Below are 26,491 nucleotides of genomic sequence, written 5' to 3'. Positions count from 1 at the left end.
TGTAATAATAATAAATCATTATTTATAAGTTTAAATGTGTTAATCTGAATCTGCAAAGTAACTTAAGCTTTAAAATAAATGTAGTGGGGTAAAAAAGTAGAATAGTTGCCTCTGAGATGTGGAGTAGTAGAAGTATAATGTAGAAAATGGAAGTAGAAGTAGGCCTTCCTTAAAATTGTACTGGCAGAACGTTAGTAAATGTTGCAATGGTTTCCAGGAAGTTATTTATCTATTTACAATCATCTGTAAGTAGGTATTTACATTTTTGGATAATTTTATTTTTAAGTTGGAACTGACCACAATTTCCCTTTTCTGAATGTGTGTGTGTGTGTGTGTGTGTGTGTGTGTGTGTGTGTGTGTGTGTGTGTGTGTGTGTGTGTGTGTGTGTGTGTGTGTGTGTGTGTGTGTGTGTGTGTGTGTGTGTGTGTGGGGTGTGAGAATGTGTCTGTGGTGTGAGATAAAAAAAAAAAAAAGAGCGTTTCCAGAATATGACGGAGCCGCGCAGGTGGGCGGTACTTGGCGGCTCGCAGCGGCCAATCGGAGGCCTGGCTGTTCGGTGTCGAACACAGCTGATCGATGAGTCAGGGGGCGAGAGCAGCCGAAAAGGTCCCACTTGTTGCTGAGCAGGAGCGGCGACAGGAGCTTCAGCTGACGGAGGGACTGAGGGAAACATATCGATCCATCTTCGCTTCACGTCCTCCATTCTGTCGGTAAACACAAGCAGGCGCTCCTCTGCAGGCTCCACGGCCGCTTCAGTGCTGACATACCCCGCTGCTGCCTCATCCGCGGCTCTCAGGTGAGACATTCATGCGTTATATTTAGTCCTTTCGTAGAGATTTGGAGGCGTCGGTGTTTCTACTTTACCTTCCGGTGATTTTAAATCAACAACGTATCGATGATTCCGCCATCTGATCCAGTATGCGCGGTGTTTTTTATGTTTTGGCTATTTGATAAAATAGATTGAATTCTTGGTCTTGTAGCTTTAAGTTCACATAGAGATTTAATTAACTGTTCAGTGCCTATTAATTATTGATGTTACAGTGATAAAAGAGGATCAGAAACTGCTTTATTGACCTTGTTTGTGAACACACACAAGGAAATGTCTCAGTTTAAGCTAGCCTACAAATACATGCAGCTAAAACATGGACAACCAAGCAGGCTAAACATAAAAGTAGCATATATAGTAAGACAAGAGTGCCAAGGGTGCTGGAATAGGCTACAAATGAACTGCATGCTTTATATACATGAGGTAGGTGGATATACATCTGATATTTATAGCACATGTTAAACAAAAACTGTGCATTTAAACTATAATGTAATTTACAGGTAGGCCTACAGTGGGTTAATTGTTCCTGGTAGTTAATAATCACAGGAAGCTTCCACTAAGGAACAAAGGAGCTTTTTCATAATAACTGTGTTGCTATCTAGCACCGAGGGGATCCCACAGGTCTTTAACTGACAGGGTCTCTGGAGGTTTTAAGGGGAGACGAGGTTTCGTAGGTCCCTGGGCTGTTTGAGTGTATTCCAGGTGTTTTAAGAGTTTATTAAAGAAGGTTTGAGGGAACTTCAGGTTTCTTAAGGAGCTTACAGCGGCCCTTCACTGCGTCGAAGCAGGTTTCAGAGGTTGGTAAGAGTTTCAGGGATGTATTTTAAGAGTTTGTTTTCACATCCGTTAGCTCTAGAGCTGAAATGATTAGTCGGTTAATCGATTAGAAAAATAATCTGCAACTATTTTGACAGTCATTTTCCGGCAAAAGCACCAAATATGCTCTGGGTTTCTTCATCAAATGTGAGGATTGTAAACTGAAGATCTCTGGGTTTTTTTTTTTGGTTGGTCAGACAAAACAGGCAATTAAAAGATGTCACAGAAGTAGTTCTTCACCTTTTTTTGGACATTACATAGACCAAACAATTAAAAAAAAAAAAAAAAAAATGTCAGTGAATTAATGATGAAAATAATTTTCTCAGCTTTACATTCATAAAAAACCAAACGTATGTTCCTGGAGGTGTGTAACCTGACCTGCCGTGACCCTCCCTTACCTCAAGTGGCTCTGCTTGACCCACAGAGATAACACTCAAGTTCTCCATAGCAACACTGGGTTGCCTTTTAAGTGCAATTCAACACAACTTTATTTATCTCTGTGAGGGCAAATGTATGCAGCAGCTCACCACCAACATCAGAAAAACACACCCAACTAAAAACATTCAAAAGCCGTTATAATATTAGCACATTGTTGACTTCCAGTTTTCCATCATCGCGTTTATTATGCTTCTGTTATTCATGTTTATTAGACTTTATAAGATAAGATAAAACTTTATTGTCTGTTCACACAGAAAATGTTCTTGCATCGTCTGCTCCAACAGTCAACAGATAACATTAAAAAACAAACATAAAAACATCTGTATGGTCACCCAACAACATCTGACACACTTTTCCCACACGCACGCGCGCGCACACACACACACACACACACACACACACACACACACACACACACACACACACACACACACACACACACACACACACACACACACACGCGCACACACACGCACACACACACACACACACTCACTCTATGACTAAATTAGTTTCTGGTTGGCCCAGCACTGACTTTGAACATGAAATGTTATATGGATTTAAGTCGTAAAACCAAATCTGTTGCAGCCCATTGTAACAGAAGCTGCGTCCCTGTGACCTGTCCGGCAACATGCAGCATCAGCACTTCCACTGTGTAGCCTTCATTGTGTACTCTGGCTGTTCAAAGCATTAACAAAGCCCCGACCGCCCCGTCAAACACACACAGCAGGTGGAGGTTACATGCTACCCCGTATATCATATGTCATTGTAGGCCTGGGCGATATGGAGAATATCAGATATCACGATACTCTTGACCAAATACATCGATACCGATTATTGCAACGATATTGTAGGGTTGACAGTTGGTGCTTCCACAAAATATTTTTTACAATGAGATTTTAGATAATCATTAATAATGTGGTAAACAGTTTCAAGTGAAATCATATACTGACTATGTTGACATGCATGCACAAACATAATGTGATATTCACAACAAATTTGCAATTCTTCAAATGATATTCCCTCAAAATGTTTCACAACAGATTTTCTGAGACAATTGAGTTAGTATGTGCTTGTTATTATCAATTTAGACAATGTGATTGTATATCACGATATCGCAATATAGGATTTCATCACGATATGATTCCATCGAAAGACCATAAATTATCATATTGAATTATTGCCCAACCCTATGTCATTATAATTATTTCAAATAAAGAGGAAGTTTTGAAGGTGTGGTCTGTGTGTGTAAAAAAAAAAAAAAAAAAAAAAAAAGGTTTACTTCCTCACTGCTGTAAAAAATTACAACAATAGTTGCAAAATACTTTCCTTTCAAATGCTTTTTTAACTTTAAATCGAACCTTGTTAAAACCCAGTATGTAGAAAAGTGTTGACATGTTACTTATGTGTCTCAGACTTCCAAATATATATATATATATATATATAGTGTTAACACCAAAATCTGAAAAGTATAATTCTCTGAGACCCCAAACAACAAACTAATGTGTCCATCATCAGTTCAAAATCATGTTTATAACATCATTTCATAACATTTTTATCATCATATCAGTTGCGATTAAAAACAAGAGTCAGTTCTTCATGAAAGAAAGATAACCTTTTACTACAATTAAAAAGAAAACCTCTACAGGGTTTGTACCGGTTGGTTTCAGAAATAATATAAAGCAGCAGAGCAGAAAGAGCAAAGTTCAACATGGCAGAGTCGCCAACGCAGCTACTCATCAACCAGACTATCAGATGTGGTTCGGTGGCTGAAGACATTATTTACCATGACCTCAGTGCATCCTTCAGCATGTTTTTTTTTTTTTTTTTTCTTTCCCAGTGGGAGTTTCTGCCTTTGTCATCACTCCTACTAACTACCAGCTCCTCTTCTGTTGTCACCAAACAAATGGCTGTTGTGGCAGGAAACATAAAATGCATCACTTCCTGTATGCCTGGAAATATTTCCAAGAAAGACACACAAGAAAGAGTGTTTACAGCTGCAAAATGTTACTTTACGTCGTTTAACATAAGACATCATGTTTGACAGCTTTCATTTTAATTACCACTGAAAGTGCGTACACAGAACCAGAGCAGGCTCCTGAAAGTGCTGTACTTAAGTACTGTTGACTTTATACTTTATATATTGTACTTTTTACTTCACTACAGCTTTAATTACTTTTCAGATGACCGTTTTCATCCCCTCCCTGTCCAGTGAAAACCACGTATCTCCAGATGTGTTGATGTTGAATGTTTGTGATAAACTAAAGGATGAAGTGCTCCTTTACGTGTTGAGAATCTTATCCTACTTCTTAATCTAAATAAAGTCTTTAAAAAGCCTCTCGGATCAGCTGGAACACAAAGCTGAAAACAGAGCTGTTTTTCTGACACCATGAAAAGTTTGAAAACTTTTTAGAGATACGTGGTTCTCACAGGACAGCGACGCTACAAACATATGATGATCTTATAGAATATGATGCACTGCTGTAGATTAAACTTCCCAACAGTATATAAAGGAGTTGAAATTCACGAGAATGCGTTGAACATGCACATTAATGCAGCAGGAATATTAGTCCAGAAACATCAGATGTAATATGAAAACACTGACAGGCAGGGTTCGAATTATGTGGGAGCCAGTGGGAGCTGAGCTCCCATAGAGAGAGGATGAGCTCCCATGAAAGCAGTAAAATCATACACCTGTGGGGGTCTCTAAAAAGCATCAGCACCATTATTTAAATGACAAATAAAGCACTTTTCCCAAACACACGGAGCTCTGAAGCAGACCTGTGCGTGTCCACTCTCGCTGTAAAAATAGAGATGAGCAGCACGCCTTCCGTCCGTAGTCTGTGCAGCTTCAGGTTTATAAAGGACGCGCTCTGCTGTGGACATGCTGCAGCAGATGTGTCCCGTTTGCGCTTTGTGTATTTCTGCTGTTGTTTTGGGTTTCCACCTCCGATGTAGAGCAGCGTACAGCCACTTCCCTAAACGTTGTCTCATTCAGAGACCAGAGTCTCAAACGGGGCTCTGAGTCTGTCAGAAGGTCTGAGATCTACTGTATCAGCAGAGCAATCACGTAATGCACAGCAGACTATGGTGCAGGTAGATTATTTTCTGAAGTATAGTGACTTTATTATTGTAATAGCCTATTATCACTTTATTTTTCTCAAAATATCACGACTCCTCCAAATCACAGAGAGCACAGATGGGATACATTTTGAATGCGCACAAGTCTTGAACATGAGCAGAAATCTTGCTCAAACACATCTGAAATATTACAGTCCATGAGGTTTATTAATCCATTAAAATGAATTCATGTATCATTGAGGTGAATAATTGTCATATGCACATTTAAGGAGGTTATTTCCTCAACAAAAGAAGCAAAAGAGAAGGGAGGAGTAAATGATGCTAGGCTACATGTGTGGTGACTTAGATATAATTAGAAAAGTCGATCTACAGGAGAATACATAGCAATACAGAATGCCTGAGAGCCTTACTGTAATATATTCCATTATGTTTTTATATTTGGATTGTAATCTATGTTTGCCTTTACATAAAGATATTTGCCGCATACATTGATTCAGAAAAAGGTAAATAGGTGCATAAAAATTCACCAGAATGCGGGAAATGAAATGTTTAATACTCAAAATTTGCTGCTCATAGACTACTTTTTTTTTTCTTTTTTCTTTTTTTTTAAAGAGACCCCCACAAAGATGAAATCATAATTCGAACCCTGCTGACAGGGAACACTTTACTGCACAAGGAGTACTTTTACTTTTCATACTTTAAGTACATTTAGCTAAGACTTTAGTTACTTTTCAGATTATTAATGCAAAACATAACCTACTGAGTACTTTTACTGGTAGTACTTTAAGTACATTACTTTTACTTAACCACTTCTACTGAATGTAATAAAAAAAGATAATCAGACCTTGATTTAACAGCATCACAACATTACGTTATTTTAATTAATTAAATGTATTAAAAGAAGAGCCATCTCTATTTTCTGTGGTCGCGATGATTTTGTTTGCAACTTGACAAACATTACAGCTAAAGATATAATATAATGGAGAGCTGTGATGACTAAGATGCAGATCTCCCACGCAGACTGTGGTCACATAAGAGTGTGTGTGTGTGTGTGTGCGTGTGTGTGTGTGTGTGTGAGATTGGCATGCTGAGGCTGGGGGGGGCCCTCCCTTGCTCCCTCACCACTCCAGAGATGACTGGCATCTCTCCTGACATGAAAGCACAAAACACATACTAAAGACAGAAGCTACACCTACACATATTTTCAGTCACTGGCATTTAGGCTGACACTCCAGCTGAGGTCTGGCTCTGTTGGCACAGGAAGTTGCGTCTCTGGGATTAGCGCTGTGCAAGTCATCTGGAAAAAGAGTTTGGGTTGCTGTGGTGGTCGTGGTGGGTTTCTCTTTTGTTTGTTGCTCAGCTGCTGCACTGTCAGGAATGAGTGTATATATATGTATGGTCAGTGTTGAAACCGTAAACAATGGGAGGTGACAGTTTCACTATTCGCTTGACTGAAAAGTGAAGGGCAGGTTTACAGTGGTGGTTTGATCGGAGATAACACAGGAGAAAGGTCCCATATTATACTATAAGGGTATTTTGGGTTTCTACTAGAACATGTTTACATGCTTTAATATTCAAAAAACACTATTTTTCTCATATTGTCTGTCTGAATATATCTGTATTCACCCTCTGTCTGAAATGCTCCGTTTTGGCGCCTGTCTCTTTAAAACCCCTCCCGAAAATCATCTGATTGATAACGGCACTGTAGCGGCACTTTATACCTATAGATATACTGTGCAGTGTTTCCCACATTATTGTAAACAAATTAATAACATAACTAATTCCACTGGTGGGACTGTTCAGCTCTGTTTCAGACTGATACCTCCGGTTCAGGCTGGTTCTCATCCTCAACACGTGCCTTTTTCAGTCGCGGAAAATACTTTTCAATACTCATCTGGATTGAAGCAGCAAACATTCAGTGTATAACATAACATTATTTATAATAAGTTTATTTGATTCTGCTATATAGTGTTTTGACCTCGACAACCCAACTGCATTTTACCGCAAACTTGCAACTAGTTAACTTTCTAAAGCAGGCTCAATCGCTTGTTTGCTAAGGGTCAGGTCGGGACTCCAACATTAACACACTGACAACATTGTATTCAGAATATAAAATATTTTTATAGCACTTTTTAATGTGTGATTGTGTAAAGGTGTTCACGCGATAGATGCCAACCTTTCGTGAACTTGTGAATTTCGCCAGCCGTCTTCTCTCCTTTTATGCAGACAGCCACTGTGTGCACGGTGGGAGGAGTTGTGTATGTGTGTATGTAAGTGAGACGCAAGTGACAGAGAGACGGAGGAGAGCAGGGAAAGGAAATGCAGCTGAACGTTTTTTAAATAGCGTTAAAAAAAAGAATAATGAAACGCAATGTGCGGCGGCCGGTGTTTATAGTGTGGCGCATATATTTGCGTGCATTTCTCTATGGATTGAGTATTTTAAAACTTTCACAGTTTTTATATAGCACCTCAACCTGCTTTTATAATAATAATAAAAAGAAATCTCACTCTTTACAATATGAGACCTTTGAAGATATAATATGTCACATTTCCGCATTAAAATGTCTAAAACCAACTTGACCTATGTTATATATTTTGTTAAGTTGTGTATTTACCTCAAGCCCAAATGTTTTTTACAACAATGTTTAAACACAGAGAAATCTGTTATTTTATTCAAGGTAACGTGTTACATTTGGTTCGATGGGGTCATATCCCCTTTAACCCCTTTAAGGTGTTACATTAATTAGTCACACACTGATGAGAAATGTAAGCAAACACAGTCTCATGCATTTCAGTTATTTACATCAAGGCACTTTTACATTTTAATAGTTAAGTTTTATAAACTATTATAAACTATAAATTCTGTGTTTGCATGTTGAATGCTGCTGAGTTTAGCCTGAAGGAGACGAGAAGAGGTTCACATCTTTTATTTTGAAAATCAAAAGGAAGACTTTGATCAATGGCCGACAGGTGTGGTGGCACTCAGCAGCTGACAGGTGCGAATGAAAACAACAGCTGGCGGATTCACAGCTGAAAACACATTTAAACTGAAACAAAAAACAATTTTCTTAACCTTTAAATCTTTTAATCAGAGCTGCTTGTAGTGAGAGAGGCGTAACTGTTGAAGGATACTTTGACCGGACATTAGTGTGTGTGTGTTTGTGTGTTTTCTGCTTTTAACTCTTCATCTATTTTTTTTTTTGTCTTAAGGTAGTCTGGTTTGATGTCTGCATCAGTCGTGAATGCATCGCTGTGTGGACGCGTCAGTCTGGTCTGTGGACTCCTCCTCCTGGCCTTTTCACCGCTCCTCACAGCAGGTACGACCTCTGACCCCTCCAGGACACTCAAACCCCAACATTAATGCATTTATTCATTCATTTATTCATTTATTTATTCATTTATTTATTAAAGACCTGTTTGCACAGGACTAGTATTACCAGGGGACCGCATGTGATTTAGAAATACAATACAACCCCAAATCACAGAGATCCTGATTTGCACGGGACTAATATTATCACACACCCTCTGTGTTTGGCGAAATATGGTAGGTCATTTGCAGTGGAATTTTTACTTGACAAATTACAGACGTGGCAGAATTGACCAGGAATAATATCACAGACGACCTCCGCAATTATTACAAATTCCTAGAGGTCCCCTCGGTAATACCAGTCCCGTGCGAGTAGGGGCTTAAAAACTCCCAAAATCCTTTTGACTGTTTCTAATCATTTATTTGAGATGTGCCACAGCAGTGGGAGACTGACACAACTTTGTGAAACACTAAGTGAACTTTAGGCAGCGTGTTGCAGGATGTAGACACTTTCTGTTCGGCTGTTCAGTCTGTTTAACCCTTGTGTTGACTTTGGGTCACATTGACCCATTTTAAATTTTGTTTTGTTTTATATCAGAAAATATGGGATGTAGAAATAAGCGCTGAAAATGTGTAGAAGAAAATTTGTGTGACTGTGAAAAAAAGGCATCAAAAACGTCGAAAAAAACTGAAGACGTTTGACGAAGTTGACGGGAAGGCAACACAAGGGTTAAGAGGTTCAAAACTGAACTGTCTGGTTCTTCCTCTCCTTATCAAAACTGTACAGTTTATATTGTGATCAACTTTCTGGAGCTACAGTTATTAATGTAAATTTAATCTGATTTAGACCTTTCTGGGTTTTTTTCAGTAGTTTCATTTCTAGTAAATTTCCACTCTCAGTCTCACACCTGACTCTTCATGGGTGATGATTGATGTTTTGGTTTAAGGAGCTTACGGGGGCAGTGGAAACCATAATTCTGCAGATGCAGACATTTAAGATGGAAGGTGAAGAAATAGCGGAAGTGGGTAACAGTGTTGGTTGCTCTGCCCATTGGGTAACACGGAGGTGGTTGTGGGAAACGTTTTAAAGATGGAAAAGAGCTCCGAGTACGCTGCATTCATTTATGTATAAATATAAATATCTAAACCAAATCCTAACCCTCTATAGAGCTCTTAATTAGCTTTGTTTATGGGCGCCTAGGTACCTCATCTTGTAAATGCGCGCCCATATATACAGGTGTACTCCTCGACACAGCGGCCGCGGGTTCGACTCTGACCTGCGGCCCTGTGCTGCATGTCGTCCCCCACCCCCCCTCTCTCCCCCTTCATATCTTCAGCTGTCCTATACAAATAAAGGCCAAAAATGCCCCAAAAATCATCTTTAAAAATAAATAATAATTAGCTTTGTTTACAGTAACAATATGACAGTAGTAAAATGCAACATACACATTAATGCAGCTGTAATCCAGAAACATCAGATATAATAGGATGACACTGACAGGAAACATTCTACTGCACAATGAGTTTTACTTTTCATACTTTAATGTACATTTTGCTGATAATACCAGAGACGGTTTAGAACTGAGACGGCTCAACTCAGAGTAAAGGCAGCTCCTGAGTGATTCCAACGGGAGAAGTGAACGTGAACATAAATTATGACCGACTCTTTCACCCCATAGCCACCAGAGTAAACATTGGACCCATTTTTCCACAAGCCAAAAACTTTGTGACACTAAAATGGTATTTTTCAGACGGACAAATCAATTTCTGTCTCAGGAACAAACGTTCGTGACATCTGGAACCGCGGATAAGCTAACGCCAACTAACGTTCGTAAACGCTGTAACAAAACTAGATTTTTTTTTTAATGCTAAATATGTCTTTTAGCTGCGTAAATATCTAATATGTCAGCAAAAGAAAATATGAATAAATTTATACAAATATAACTTCATCCATCCACACACTTTCAAAAAAAGGCCACGCCCATTTAGAAGACAGAAAGTATGGACAGTTTCATACCATTGGGACAGCGTGTAATGCGCTATCTTAAGTCATAGAGAATCTTTGATAATACTTACATAATTTTACTTAAATAAGGTTTAAATGCAGGTCTTTTACTTGTAGTGGAGTATGTTCACAGTATGGTATGAATACGTTTACTTAACTAAAGGGTCTGAATACTTCTTCCAGCACTGCTTACAGTATAATGATACAATTATCACAAACAACTAGCCTCCCCTGGGATTTCTTTACAGCACTAAAATAGAAGCTGGCAGTGGCAGAGAGATGTTCATTCTCTTCTTTAAAGCCAAAAGAGAACAAATGTATGAGGAGCAGAGTTGGCGCAGGGATAATAATAACAAACATTTTCATTTTCAGAAAACATTAACCAATAGCAATCATGTGAGGAAGAGTCTATTAATGATCTTGAATTCCACTGCACAAAGGCAACATCACTGTGTTTTGTGTCTGTGCAGGCCGACTGAGTAACTGCAGTCACCCTCTGGTGCCGGAACATGGAGGTTTCCGATGTGACCCGTCACCGTGTCGAGGTTTCCCCCATAAGAGCGCCATCCACGTCTTCTGTGAGCCGGGATATCACCTCAGCAGCAACCTCCGTGTCTCCCGGTGCCGCCACGGGAAGTGGCAGCCTCCGATACCTGCCTGCATCCCCATCAGAGGTAAGACTTCAGAAGACTGAATTCACTGGATTCTCAGTACAAACACAGGGTACTTCACTTGAGTGATTTCCATTTTAATGCAACTTTGAGACTGTCCTCCCACCGTTTCTCAGTTATCACCAGGGGCGGAGCGGAGGGGTGGCTTCCAGGGCTGCAGCCCCAAATGTTTCATCAAAAGCACTAAATCTTTTACGTCTACTACTATTCTAGTCCTTAAATAAATATAATAGAATATATGCCCTTTTGGGGATCCTTGATTTATAATTAGTATTCAAATGTAGCAGATTTGTCAGCTAAACATTCATTCTGTGAACTCGGCATAGAATAACAAAACCATGTTCCAAAATTAGTACTGCTGTTCATTCCTACCCGTGTTAGGTAACTTAAAAATAGTAACATCAGACAAGTTTTGCCTCTTTTAACTTCAGAATGATGAAGACAGTTGGAGAATCATATAAAACAGGATGTCTGCTTGAGAGGATGATTCTTTTTCCCTGGCAACTATCTTGTTTTTATCAAACCATGTTTTTTCCCAAATAATGTACATATATTAGGCATTCTTTTATCTCAAATGGATTGAAAAAAGCTGCCAAAAATGTCCCTGGGGGAGCATGCCCCAGGACCCCCGTAGGTTTGGGCCGACCCCCCAATGTCTACAACTTCTGGCTCTGCCCCTGGTTATCAGCTCAGTCTATAATCATATGCCGTTTATATGGCTAAGTGAGTGTGAACACATACAAAGACTTTTTACTCCGACTTTTTGTTGCTCTTAAAGTACACACACAGAAACCGACATACAACTAAAAACGAGGACAACACAAAGGTAAACTTACAGCTCTGTGAGGATTGTAAACCGTAAGACAAGAGGGCAATGCAAAAGTGCAAATGGTGCTGGAATAAATGAAGAAATAATTATGTTACAAACTATTCAATCTACTCACGACTCGGCGCAGCTTTGACCCTGACACTTTAAAGAATGATTAGTCATTTTATGACACTTACTTATTTTTTTGAGTGTTCAGGAAGCAGATGTCGAGTCATTGTTTGGTAATGAGGTTTGATTCAAGGTGGGCTTACAGACTTAAAATACTTGTTAAAGGTTGATTCCAGACATGAGTAAGCGTCAACAAAAAGACTTTATATAGAGAGGCCACTGGGAGTTTGGTAGTGCAGCCAGTGGTGGGATGTAACTAAGTACATTTACTCAAGTGCTGTACTTCAGTACAAATTTGAGGTCTTTTCTTTTCATGCCACTTTCTACTTCTCCTCCGCTACATTTACAGTATCTTGACAGCTTTAGATACTTTACAAGTTAAGATGTTTGCACACAAAACATATGAAGTTTATAAAATATGGTGTGTTGTTGTAAATGTAACAGCTGAGTCAACAGAAAATCGTTAAATCGTTAATCATTATTTCATATAAAAACATTTCATGGTTCCAAATTTGCTGATTTTCCTTTTAATAATGTTAATAATGTTAATGTATTAGTAATGATGGTGAGGTTTGGTCTGTTGGTTGGACAAAACAAACATTGAGATGGTGTCACTTTGGGTAATTGTGACAGCATTTCTTACTATTTTCTTTTTTTTTTTATTACAAACAATGAATCGAATAATGGAGAAAATAATCAGCAGATGAATCCATAATGAAAATATTATTTAGTTAATAGTTCAAAAAGAGCTCCAGCTCAACCACCTACAACAGTCAAATCCTGATTTTACATGAATACGTGAGTAATAATAATCAAATGTTAGAATATATAATAGTATAGCAGTCACAGGGGACATATTTATACTTTTAATACTTTAAGTACATTTTCCAGATTATATTTATGTAGTAACTTTTTCAATGCAGGACTTTTACTTTTTTTATGTTTTTATTTTTACAGTGTGGTGTTACTACACTTTTATCTACATCACTGCACAGTAAAAGCTAACACTGTAAATCTGAAAAAGAACCACTTATTTGTAATCTTTTGAATATTTGAATTGTATTTTTGGTTTGTTTTCATTTTGTTGTAGCTACAAAAACATCACTTCCCCTCTGCAATCGATTTAAACAGAGTTTTTCAGAGCTTCTAGGGACTGAAGCCTCTAATGCAGACACAGCAGCAGCAGCAGCTCGCGTTCATCCCCTGACCTACTTAGAAACACTCAGCGACTCTCTGCAGCGGAACTAGAAGCTTTACTTTCCTCAGACCAGTTCCGACTTCCTCTGTCGCCATTCACTCGAAACGCGCTGCGACAGGAAGTCAGAGCGCAGAAAGAGGAAGCGGGCGATGCCACCATAATAACCATTAAACATTTCCTGTGTGTTGACGCTGTCAGAGCCTCATGGAAAGCTACTGTCGTATTATCACGGGCTCAGAGAAACCACATAAGTAGATAAAACAATTCCTCTCATAGATCTTGTGTCTGATAATCTGTTTCTGTAAAGGGCATACCTGATTTTTCCCTGAAGTGGTGCCACACAGGTGATTGTTTCCTGTCACAGCTTCAGGTCATTGGCTCAAGTCTATTACATTTTTAATATAACCACCAAATCAGCGTTTTCCGTGCTGGAACTCCTGCCTGTTTCTCCAAACTGGGGACGTGCCAACGGCAATCCTCTGTAGGTAATAAACTGGATATGCCTCTCATACAACCCCATTTCAACAAAAATTTAAAAAAAAAGAACTATCCCTTTAATTGAAGGTGGAGTTGAGGAGTCTGAGAAAAGATGATTTATGATTAAGATTTCATCATTTAATTAATTGAATGTCAAACCATTTAGTTAATTTAGTTATCTATAGTTTCTAGAACCCAGGTTGACGTTTTCAAAATGCTTTTTGTTTGACCAACAGCCCAAAACCACCAAAATATTCAACGTACACTTGCATAAAAAGGGGAAAAAAGGCAGCACATGTTCCCGTTTGTGAAGCTGGAACCAGCAAATGTTTGGTCCAGGACAGATACAGCCGATATTTGTACAGTTTCAGGTGTCTGTTAGTATCTAAAGTTGTTGTTTCTACGCTCAATATTTCTTTCTCCTCCTCTGAAGGTCCAAACATGAACTCTGACGACAGAGTGAACGACTCGATGCCCAGCATGGCCACAACAGCGGTGGGCGTGTCCATCTTCCTGCTCACCACCACTGCCTGCCTGGTCATCAAGTCCCGCCTCTACCCCTGTCGATCACGCAGGTGAGAAAAAGATCATTTACCGCACTGATTCCTAAACCTGTCACCTGGTAATGTTTCTGCTCCATATTTAATAGAACTGGGACGATATGTGTTTACCCGATTCGATTTTTTCACGATACATGTGTGCTCATTCAATTTGTATTGCGTTTTTTAAATACATTGCGATTCTAGAAGTATTGTGATTCGATAGTATTGAGTATTGCAATTTTCTTTTCCTTCTTTAACAAAAAAAGTTGAGTCATACACTTCTAGAGACAATATATCATGAGACATTTCTAAAAACTGACAGTTTTCTAAGAAGAATGCACATGCACATCACATGTCAGTCAGACAGACATTTAGAAGTACATGACATGAATTTTCTGCTTTCGGTCAGTTTTTTTGGAAACGGATATGATGTAGTGGCAGTCAGCGGTACCGTATAAACAGAAAATATTTAGGTGAATCATTGGTTAAAAAAAACAAATTCTGGGGAGAATAATCGATTTAAAAAATAGTCGATACACACGTGAATTGATATTTACTGTGAATGACTGAGGTCAGAGGTCAGTGGAGTCAGTGTGTGTAATTATGTGTGTGTGTCCCAGCAGCCGTCGCTCTTCAGACCAGCTGGACCTGATGGTGGACGGACTTCCTGTCTCCCTGCCCTCCTACGAGGAGGCGGTGTACGGCAGCTGGGGGCAGCGCCTGCCCACCTGCTCGGCGCCGGGGCCCACCCAGCTCCTATTGGCTCAGGAGGCTCCCGGCAGTAACCCGGTGTCTCTCAACAACCAACCGGACAGCAGTCGCCGCCCCCTCCTGTCCAGTCCCGACAACCCCCCGCCCCCTTACGACGAGGTCCAGTCATCACACCCCAGAGACAGGGCGAGTGACGCGGACAAGGACACTTGACTGACGGACTGCGGCGTTCATATGGGACTACAGGAAGGGGTTCGATTGACAGCTGCAGTGTTTACTCTGCAGATGATGAAACGAAAACACAGACTGACAGCAGACTTCTGCACTTTTCCTGGTTGGCCGCAGCTCACCAGCATCAGGACATTCAGTCCAATCACGCGCTAGTTTGGACGAAGCCGATGAGCTCTGATTGGCCAGATGTTAGATCACAAAGACCTGACTGAAGAGGATATTTCTACATGAAACGTTGATTGTAAAGTGCATTGTATGAATGTAAGTGACAGAGAAGGGAGTTTACGTGCAGTCTGGTGAAAACCTTTATAATCTGAATGCCTTTTTGTTAGTGATAAATATATATTTCAATGTTTAAACAATACGATATATTAAGTTACAAAATAAAAATCATCACACAAGCTAGAATAATGAGGTTTTCACAGGACAGCGGTCGTATAAAAGTGTGTGTGTGTGTGTGCGCGTTTTCAGTGTTGCGTTTTCAGTGTTGCTCTGGAGACGTCGTCCATCCTTTCCCGTCAGTGACGGGGCAGATCGCGCGGTTGCAGAAACCCTGTGTGTTTCCAAGGCAACAAACTCTATTCCACTTCTGTCTGATTCTACCTTTTGTGCAGCGTTTCTTTCGGCGGTGTTGATTTGAAGCCAGCGTGGTGCGCAGCAGTGGTGGAAAAAGTATTCAGATTTTCACAGCAATGCATGATATTCCATAAGATCATCATGTGTTTGTAGCGTCGCTGTCCTGTGAGAACCACGTATCTCTAAAAAGTTTTAAAACTTGTCATGGTGTCAGAAAAACAGCCCTGTTTTCAGCTTTGTGACGATGCATTTTCCAGCTGATCCAAGAGGCTTTTGAAAGACTTTATTTAGTTTAAGAAGTAGGAGAACTTTCTCAACACGTAAAGGAACACTTCATCCTTCAGTTTATCACAAACATTCAACATCAACACATCTGGAGATACATGGTTTTCACTGGACAGGGGGATGAAAACGGTCATCTGAAAAGTAACTAAAGCTGTCAGACAAATGTAGTGGAGTAAAATCTACAATATTTACCTCTGAGATGTAGTGGAAGAGCATAAAGCTGCAATAAATTCTGCAAGTAAAGTACAAGTACCTCAAATTGGTTACATTCCACCACTGGTGCGCAGTAACTCTGGTAACGACAAACAGCATGTTGTGATGTAGATTTTGTGTGCAGCGGATTATATTTAGAGACCTGAAAATGCTCAGAAACCACACGGTGTTTCAGAGGGTTTCTCCAGTGTACATTCAGTGGTAAATGACACGAAACAATAATAATATTTTGATGAATTTGAATGCACAGTGAAAAGAATCTGAAATAATGTGTACATTTATTTGCCCTGGTGGCATCGGTGCAGACACACAGAGGTGCTTTTAAACGTTTTCATTCCACAACCTGCAAAAAAAAAAATAAAATAAAATAAAACCTACACATGTTGGACCAAAAAAACATGAACTAATCAAACCGTGTCCTCCCTTCAGCTGGCCGGTTCCCTCTCTTTATGCCTTCACAGACCTTGAATGTAATTTATGTTTCATTTTGTGGCAGCAAATCTTGACCATTAATATGGAATTGTAATATTTACAGGAAGATTATTTGTATTATTGCACAAGATTATATGATAAATAAATGTTGAGGTGTTTGACATAATTTGACGTGTGTGTGTGACTTGATTGAAGTTAATTAGCTACACCTGGGTTTGCCAGTGTTGCCGCAGCATGATGCCAGGCAGGACACACAGCAGACAGACACAAACATTAGCCTCGTTCGAGATGAGCTGCACCTCCCCTGCAAAGTGGACGAGAGCAGGCGGCAGCAGCCGGGGGCGGTGACAAAAATCCGCTGTCAAGTTGAACAGTTTACAGCCGATTCCAGCGGCCTTCAGGCTGAACAGGAAGTCACAGAAACACTCACATCCTGCTAGGTCCGATTCCGATTTAATAAAATGTTATCAGACCCATATATCAGCTTGTACACAAGACTCCAGTTGTTTTTATTAAGACAGAGTAGCTGTCAAAATTCTCTACATGCGATCTGTTGCTAATTTTAATTAACACACTGTAGATGATCTGTAATCTGAACGGATTTAGTCTCTCTGACTTCTAAACGTCACTATCAGCCACATAACATGTGGTTTGTACAGAATAAGCCTTTCAATCAGACAAATATAAGTTAAAATCACTCCAATTCAAAATCAATAAAAAAGTTTATATAAAACGTCATCCTGTTGAGTCGATTCTGAACCAATCAGCTGTTAGATCAGCTGAGAGGCCAGCGTTTCCCAGCATGCCCTGGGTCCGCCTGGGTCTTGCCAAAGAATTTCTAATATCCGTAGACGGGCTTTGGTCTTGCCAAGGGGGTAAGCTTCTCCTCACAACGCGTACCTCCTATTTTGATGCTAACAAGCACTCACCTCCTGTTAGCATCCCATTGACTGCCATTCATTTTGACGTCACTTTGACAGCGAATAACTTTACATCTGAAGCGTTTAAAGACTTTATTTGTCCATTGTTTATTTCTAAAGAAACACGACAATGTATAAAAGGCTCCATTACCTTGTACCTCACGTTATGGCTCCGTAGTAGACGTTTTTGTAAAAATAGGCTAACGATTGTGTCATAACCACGCGACTTACTGTCGCATAGTAGAGGAATTACCGTATAGTACAGGAGAAGCTCTCAGGCAGTTTGGACTTACATTAGCTGTTTAAGTTTAATTACTAATGTTAACTAGCATTTTAGTTAGCAGTAATTAGCCTGTGTCCATGTTATCTCCTTACATATACCTACACTCTCCGTCTCTGTAAGATTGGGAATGATTGAGATTTCTCTTGGCACAGCTACCAGAAGACTTAACAACTTTCAGACACGTTGCTCACGTCACATCTACGTCGTCTCTCTCAGTTGGAGGCTGCTCAGTAACGCTCAGCCATCACCGGAAAAGTGCTTCTAATATCCTTCACTGGTCTCCGTCCAGAGACACGGGATCTGTTGGTCCATTTTATATACAGGCTATGGGTCTTGCAGTCGGTGAAAAGCAACTGCGCTGCCTGCGTCTCAGAACTGCGGCCCCCTTGATCTTGTGAGGTTATCGGGCACAAATCTAACCGGCACGCATCGGTCGGCGATCGCGGTGATCGATTCTGCGCAGACCTGGCTCATCTCGAATGCGCCTATTCTCTCTCCCATTTTTATTCCCCGCACTTATAATATTTGTTTAGTTCGTTTTAGTGTTGGAGATTTAGCAGCATTTGCAGAGCCGTGGCCCAAGTCTTGATTCGTTTTTGTATTTATTTATTTTTTTACACAATCCTCAAGCAATTCATAATTTTTCTCAGCTGAAAAACAGCAATAATCTACATAAAACCATGGTTTGAAATGTTTTTTTTTTAAAGTCTGTATTTTGCAATGATTTAAAAAGAAAAAGTTTTGCTCTTTTTCAGATCCTGCCGAGACAGTTTTGCTGATCTGATGGACCTTCCCCCCACCCCCCCCACACCTACTGCAGGCCAGTCCACACACACACACACACACACACACACACACACACACACACACACACACACACACACACACACACACCACAACCACAAACAACACTGAGTAATAAAGTTAATGATTGTTTTTTTCTGTGTGTTGAAGGAAAGAGAAAGTGAGAAACTCACAGTTCACCTTCCCTGTGTGAGCAAGGTTTAAAAGATGAAAACCTGATGAATGGGATTGAGTGTGGTCAGATGATTTCAGATATCAGTGTTTAAGATATTTAGACATTTTAACAGTGGTGAAGGATGTATTCAGATCCTTTACTTTAATGCCACACTGAGATTATTCCACTACAAGTAAATGTCCTGTGTTCAAAACCTTAAGTAAAGTATGTAAGTATTATCTGAAGTATCAAAGTAAAGTTATTCCTTGTCAGGGGCGTCGGACTGGGGGGGGGGGGGGGGGAGGGGGACTGAGTACCCAGGGCCCTCATGTGAGGTAGGCCCAAAAAGATGCTAGAATAAATAGCTGTAGATTTGGGGAGGGGCCCCTAGAAAATGCCTTTCTACAGGGCCCAGAATTTTGTGCTACGCCCCTGCTCTTTGTGCAGTAAAATGTTCCCTGTCAGTATTTCCTGTTATATCTGATGTTTCTGGATTAATATTCCTGCTGCATTAATGTGTATGTTGCATTTTACTGCTGTAGATATTTAAGGTTGTGCTCATTTCAACTCCTTTATATACTGTTGGGAAATTTAACCTACAGCAGTGCATCATATTCTATAAGATCATCATATGTTTGTAGCGTCGCTGTCCTGTGAGAACCACGTATCTCTAAAAAGTTTTTAAAGTTTTCATGGTGTCAGAAAAACAGCTCTGTTTTCAGCTTTGTGACGATGCATTTACCAGCTGATCCGAGAGGCTTTTTAAAGACTTTATTTACTTTAAGAAGTAGGAGAACTTTCGTAACACGTAAAGGAACACTTCGTCCTACAGTTTATCACAAACATTCAACATCAGCACATCTGTAGATACATTTAGATGGAAATGTATATCAATTTATTTATACAATCATTTATTTTCAAAATTGTTGCCGATTTAAATTTCTATTGATCTATACTATACAGATAATGGCTTCAGCTCTAGTTGGTTTGAACTGTGGAGTCAAAGTCAAAAGTCAATCTACTGAGCCAATAAAACTGTAGACAGACTATTATTATATTTACTGCTACAAAAACAACATATAGCACATGAATGCCCCAAATCCAAATATTAAGTCAATATTTGCACTGAGTGATTATTTATCAAGTGAGGGAAATAAAAGGGGTAGATGGTGAGACATTCTTATTTGTTGCATCTTCAATCAATCAATTAGCTTAATAATAATAATTTATACTTTATTAAAAAGTTTTTTTTAATGTGGGTGTATTAATACCGCAAGGGAAATTACTATGTTTTCATTCTGTTGTTATTATACACATACACATACACACAGGCCTAAATTACACACACATGCTCAGTACCTATACATGCACTAATGGAGAGATGTCAGAGTGAGGGGGCTGCCCATGGACAGGCGCCCTGAGCAGTTGGGGGTTCAGTGCCTTGCTCAAGAACAGCTTGGCAGTGCCCAGGAGGTGAACTGGCACCTCTCCAGCTACCAGTCCACCACCATACTTTGGTCCGTATGGGGACTTGAACCAGCAACCCTCCGGTTCCCAACCCAACTCCCTACTGACTGAGTATATATATATATATATATATACTAAATTTGTACTGAGTAAATGTACTTAGTTACTTTCCACCACTGCACCACCGTTTAGTCCTAAAGATAATCAGTGTGTCCTGTTGTGTCTTTTTGCCTTTTTGTTCCAAACAATCTGCAGCTGTTGCTTCCATAAAAACACTTTCTGTTACCATTCACTCTGTTGCAGAGCGGGGCTGGTGATGATGAAGGGTTAAACGAATGACTTCCTGCTTTAGTGTGTATGCTGGGTGTGTTGGAGCAGAAGTCTGTTGTTAGGAAATAAAAAAGGAGAAGTGTGTAACCAGTCAGCTGTGGTTACAGTAGGATGAATGGGTGGATGTTGAATCATTGATGAAGACAGCCCATTGTTTCCCAAAACCAGTGGTTGACAGTTAGTACACTTACTCAAGTACTGTAGCACAAGTTTGAGGTACTTTACTTGTGTTTTTCTATTTGTATGCTACTTTATACCTCACCTTCACTACATTTGTCTGACAGGTCGAGTACTTTAGCTAGTACTTTGTAGATTTAGATTATTAATATAAAATATAAATTAAGTCACGTTTATTTATATAGCACTTGTGCTTCACAATACAATGAAATACAGTAAATAAAAGCCATACAACAGCCCTTGTCTAACTAAAAGCCTCTTTGAATAACAGAGTCTTCAGCTGCTTTTAAAAAGAGTCGAGAGAATTAAAAGAACGTAAAGAGAGGCCAGGCTGGATCCCCTCTGGTCTTAGAGTGAGTGTGGGGAGCCGCTAACGGCCTCTGACTGATGAGCTAAGACTGGGCTGGGTGTGTGAAGATCTATCTTGTATCTGTAAAAGTAGGCTATGTAAGAATCATCAGGAAAATGTACTTAAGTTATCAAAAGTAAAAGTACTCGATGCAGAAATATCTTCACATTTTAGAAACTGGAAACGATCCAAACTGTTCTGTGTTTAATCGGCTAATCGTTCCAGCTCTTCCTGTAGGCTGTTATGTTTTGTGTGCAAAGATCTTAATTTGTAAAGTAACCAGTAACTAAAGCTGTCAGATGAATGTAGATGAGTAAAAAGTACAATATTTCTCTCTGAAATGTAGCAAATTAGAAGTAGAAAGTGGCATGAAAAGACTCAAGTAAAGTACCTCAAATTTATAGCTACTTAAGTACAGTACTTGAGTAAATGTACTTATTTACATTCCACCACAGGATATATTATTATAGTTTAAACTACCCAGCAGTATATAAAGTAATTAAAATGAGCTCCATCATTACCAGCTGCAGGATTTAAGTACTTTTGGTACTTTCGGTACATTTGATGCCAATACTTTTACTTGACTTTGCATGCAGAACTTTTACTTGTAATGGAGTATTTCACACTGGTATTACTACTTTTACTCAAGTAGAAGATCTGAATACTTCTTTCACTTTTTTTTTGTTTTTTTGTGACTACTCAATGATGCGTTACAAGCACGTTGACTCTCTAAGAAGCAGAATCGTGTTATTGTCGTGTTGCTCAATTTAAAGCTTTAGTGCGTAACTTTTTGATATTAATGAACGTCCGTTACATTCAAGCCATTGCCAAATGAGTTGCTACAAAGCTAATTAAGACTATCAGCTCCACACAACTCTCTCTGGATTTCTCAGTATGACTTATGTTTATGTCGTCCGGTGACTTTCGCGCCGTATGGTCCCACATTTCTAAGATTTTTTTTTCACTGAAAATTAGGCCCTATGTTCCCACATTTCTAAGATTTTTTTTTCAAAATTAGGCCCTATGTTTCCACAGTTCTAAGATTTTTTTTTCAAAATTAGGCCCCATGTTCCCACAGTTCCCACATTTCTAAGATTTTTTTTCCAAAATTATGCCCTATGTTCACCTAACTCCTAACCCACCCTAACCCTAACCCTAACCCTTGAAGGGAAATGTAGGAACACAAGACCTAATTTTGAAAATGTCCTAGAAATGTGGGAACATAGAGCTGACCCCGACAGAACTACGCACTACTGTATAGCTTTTTCTTTTCTGATGTACAAAATGTACTTCTTCTCTCTTCTGGTATTTTCAGTTGAGAAATTGAACTCTGAACAGCTCATGAGTCATTTATCAACCAGCGTGGTTATGTAATCAGGACACCATTTACCTCCACTGGCCGCCCGGTGTGTGAGGACATCACTTCGCAGACAGGAAGTCAACTTTGAACACTGAGAACAAGTGACTGAGTTACACAAGTTTAAACCAGAGGAAACACGGAAACCTTTACCAGAAACGCCATGCCGTCCCGTACAAATCTTTCCAAATGGTCTGATTGTAAGAAGGGAGGGGTCGGAGGATTTCCCTCCCCAGTTCAGATGTATCCAGTGGGATGTAACTAAGTAGTTTTACTCAAGTACTGTCAGGTGTAGAACAGAGAGCGGCTGAAAAGTTGCCACTTTATTCTATTCTCTTATTATTAAATCCCATCCACCATTTGAGAAGGTTACATACATCGTTCATGCAGCGGAGGAAGAAGTACTTGAGTACAAAGTACAATATTTCCCTCCTGAGATGGATTAGAAGTACAAAGTAGCATAAAATGGAAATACTCAAGTACATGTAGCCTACCTTACATTTGTACTTGAGTTAATGTACTCAGTTACTTTCTACCCCTGATTACAAGTAAAAGGGAGTAATTGTTCGTAAAATGTACTTAAACTATCAAAAGTAAGTGTGTGATGCAGAAGATGGCCTCTGTGATCCAATATATTATAGTATTGTGATACTATATATTGTATTAGAATACTACTGTTGATGCATTCCCATGTAAGTACACATCTCGTGTATTGTCGGTTGTTTAAACTTTAAGAATGCACCATCTTTTAAGTTTTATGTATAATTATTCCGATCTTATGTGTAAATAGCAAAAAAGTAACGATGCTTTGTGAATTGGTTAAAAATATGCTGTGCCGAAATAGTATGTCGAAAGAAGTCATACAGAAGTCATGAAATAGTGGAGTACCGGTCAGAAGTTTGGACACGTTTTCTCGTGTTCAAACGTTTGTCTGGTACCGTATGTCGAAAAAAGTCATAAAAAATGTAGTTATTTTGATGTGGGATTTGTTATTTAAGATAAAATACAGTGCCACTTGCACGTTTGTGAGACACATCTGTTGTTTTGCAGTTTATATGAATAAAGGAATATTTGTCAGTACTTTGTCTGCAGCTCATGCTATTAAAAAAAGTGAGAAAATCATATTGTGAACTTAAAATCTTGAATCGTAAGTTGTGTCATTACATCCTGAGTAAATAGTTACTAAAGCTTGCAAATGTAGTGTAGTAGAAGCAGGTTTCAAAAAATAGAGTAGAAAGTTCCTCAAATCTATACTTACTGTGGGAACAGTGCTTGAGTAAATGTAATTAGTTACTTTTCACCACTGTAGACTGATGCAACAAACCAAGATGCTGCACATTTGATAGATGTTTATTTAAAGTTGACAGTTTGAAGTCAAACACACTGTTTTTAAGTTTCAAACTAAAAGCCTTGGTGCACATTGACAATAAGATTATTTCTGTTTCAGAGCTGCACTGATGTGAAGAGAAGCTCCTGTTCCTGGGAAGATCAACATTCGCTGATGATCACCTACAGATGCAGGTGAAAGTTTCATCTCTGCACACAGATCATATCATATATTCATAGATCATAGTCTATACTATGACCTTTTTTTCCTGACATTTACCCCCTCCCACAGATCACACAGAAGCTTGTGCTTCATCAGCTTTATTTAGCTTTAGAATGCAAACAGGATAAAACCGTAACAATAACTGAAAGCTTATTCTAATTTCAGGCACAGAGAACTTGTCTAAAATAACCCAAAACAGACATTGAATAAGGACATAGAGTTGAAAGACTAAGGCCAAATAAGTATAGTAGCATCACAATATTTAATCAAACACTGACACTGAAAAATACAAGTTTACTCTCGTTATCTCATATATGTTGAGCTACAATTCAATTACAAGTCGTAAAATCTAACTCATTTGACAAAACATGAATAACTAGTGTTTTAATTACATTTCTAATATGTATATAAACAAGCAGATGCTATTGTTTGTACTGCAAGTTATTCCAATTTATATATTTAAAATTATGATAAAACTGCATTTTATTTATTTATGGCTTGTTTTAGTCCACTTTGATATCAGACTGAATGTTTCCACTGTGGTAAACACAAACATTTCACAGTCAGTGATGTCTGAAATGTGTTAATTTAATAAACTTTCCTGTGACTGATCGCCTAATGTTAGCGCATAGGGAGTGTTAGATAAGCTAAACCCCACCCACCTGGCACCGTGGGACGATTAAAACAAACGGCAAGAGTAATGCGAACATGATAACAGTAATAACAGTTCTGAGTGTATAAAAAGACGTAAAAATATGCCACTGAAATAAACGCTGCCACTGATATTCGCAAGTTTGCGTGTGTGTGTGTGTGTGTGTGTGTGTTGGATGTATAATTAGTCCGAGGGTCGGCACCGCCGCTCTGCCTTGCTTCCAATTTTTACCACTCGCGGTACTGACACCTCAAACTGCATGCTAGGTCAATCATGATTTTTATTATGAATTTGTTTTTAGCTATGGAGGTTCTAGATTTGTAAATATACACAACACACACACCCCTTCAGATAATTTTCTGCATTAACACACTTATTTAAACCCAAACCATGAGTTAAGATAAGGTACACGATAACCCTAACCATTCCTAAAAACAAACATAATCCTAAAAATAACCAAGTAGTTCTTGTGCCTAACCCTAATCACATTTTTGGCGGCTTTAACATAACCCAACCTGACCGTTTCGAGGGCGTGTCCTGTAGTACTGTGGACCCGCATATAGTTCTACTTTGTACCGGGTGAGTAATTCCTATTGGACTGAATAGAGCTCTATATTGTGGTTTCGAAAGTGAAAAACCCCATTCATTTTCTCCATAAGGATTCTGATTAACCGTGATGTCTGTTTTAAAAGTAAAATGAAGGTTTCTGCTCCTGTGGAAGCTAAAGTCCATATCAAAATGAACCTTGTTTTAAGAAACACATGGTTGTACTGCACTACCCACAATCCTAAAGCATAACAGCGACATCTGATTGGAACTTGCTGTTACCATGGATAGGTTTACTGCACCTATAAACTGCTAGCAAGCTGCTACCACTGAAGTCTATGATCGTTTATGAACACAGGCTTGTTGTACGTTGTGACTTGTTTCAGTTTTCAAAATGTTTTTTTTTCTTTGCGCCGAATCAATTGTTATGGTCATGATTCACCTCGTAGCTGGTTGGCTTGGTTCCAGGCTTAAAACTCATGAAACGTCAATGGAGATATTGAATGGGGAAAATCACTTCCAGAGCTGTTCAAAAAGTGGGCGGTCACTATTGTGGGCCGGTCTCCAGTTCTTAGAATACACATCCATGGTCTGTAATTTCACAAAATTGCAGTGAGATTGAAAAAAAATATTAAAATAGAGCATTATGGATTTGACGACAAGACTCACTGCAACGGATTAAATGTGATAAAGTTGAAAGCTGCAAAGAGAAATATATTTGAAAGATTTGGCTCACTGTGTAGGATTTAAAAAAAATGTAGCACCACCTGCTGGTTTCTCACATTAAAATCAGTGATGACGCGTAATGTTGAAGGAACACAAGCAACAACTGGGCAGCACCTTCCACCTGCTTTATAACATGTTATCACTTCTTGTTTCAGCTACAAGCAACAAGGTGACGGTTCGCAGCGTGAGTCTATTATCATGTCCGGCGTTGAGTCGACTCTTTGATTGGAAAGGAGCTCCGTCAAGTCATAGGTGAGAGAGGCGGCGACAGGTCCGGTGGACGAGGTGTAAATATGTCCCTCATCAGAGCTGGAAGAGAGAGAGAGAGAGAGAGAGACACAAACACTTCAGAAGTGAGATGACGGCCTGTTTGCTAACATACACAGGGTGTTTGAGACTGAAGGCAGTTACACACTGACCAGACGGCCAAC

General features: G+C 39.3%; 2 protein-coding genes across 8 annotated transcripts in view; one reads left to right on the top strand and one right to left on the bottom strand.

Moving 5' to 3' along the window:
• Positions 1-481: 481 nt before the first annotated feature.
• On the top strand, positions 482-16,912 carry zgc:152863 (uncharacterized protein LOC562658 homolog). 6 transcript variants are annotated; one of them, XM_031304221.2, is made up of 6 exons: positions 482-796; positions 8,372-8,478; positions 10,944-11,147; positions 12,687-12,689; positions 14,190-14,331; positions 14,919-16,912. In XM_031304221.2, exons 2-6 carry the CDS (start codon positions 8,385-8,387, stop codon positions 15,220-15,222), a joined length of 747 nt encoding a protein of 248 aa, XP_031160081.1. In that variant the 5' UTR covers positions 482-796; positions 8,372-8,384; the 3' UTR covers positions 15,223-16,912. The 6 variants fall into 6 exon arrangements, with proteins under 6 accessions (XP_031160081.1, XP_035856935.1, XP_031160085.1 ...); XM_036001042.1 differs by lacking the exon at positions 12,687-12,689 and having other exon boundaries at positions 8,376-8,478; positions 14,187-14,331; XM_031304225.2 differs by lacking the exon at positions 12,687-12,689.
• Positions 16,913-24,218: 7,306 nt separating this feature from the next.
• Positions 24,219-26,491, bottom strand: part of hif1al (hypoxia inducible factor 1 subunit alpha, like) — a 28,545-nt gene continuing 26,272 nt past the window's right edge. For both annotated transcript variants that reach the window (XM_031304192.2, XM_031304191.2), the window contains exon 15: positions 24,219-26,369. In XM_031304192.2, the coding sequence (XP_031160052.1) occupies positions 26,302-26,369 (68 nt within the window). In that variant the 3' untranslated portion in view covers positions 24,219-26,301. The remainder of the gene's footprint in view (positions 26,370-26,491) is intronic.

This window comes from Sander lucioperca, chromosome 5 (genome assembly GCF_008315115.2).
Source record: "Sander lucioperca isolate FBNREF2018 chromosome 5, SLUC_FBN_1.2, whole genome shotgun sequence".
Classification (NCBI taxonomy): Eukaryota; Metazoa; Chordata; class Actinopteri; order Perciformes; family Percidae; genus Sander; species Sander lucioperca.
Note: the sequence above shows the minus strand (reverse complement) of the source record. Positions and strands in the feature narration are given on the sequence as shown.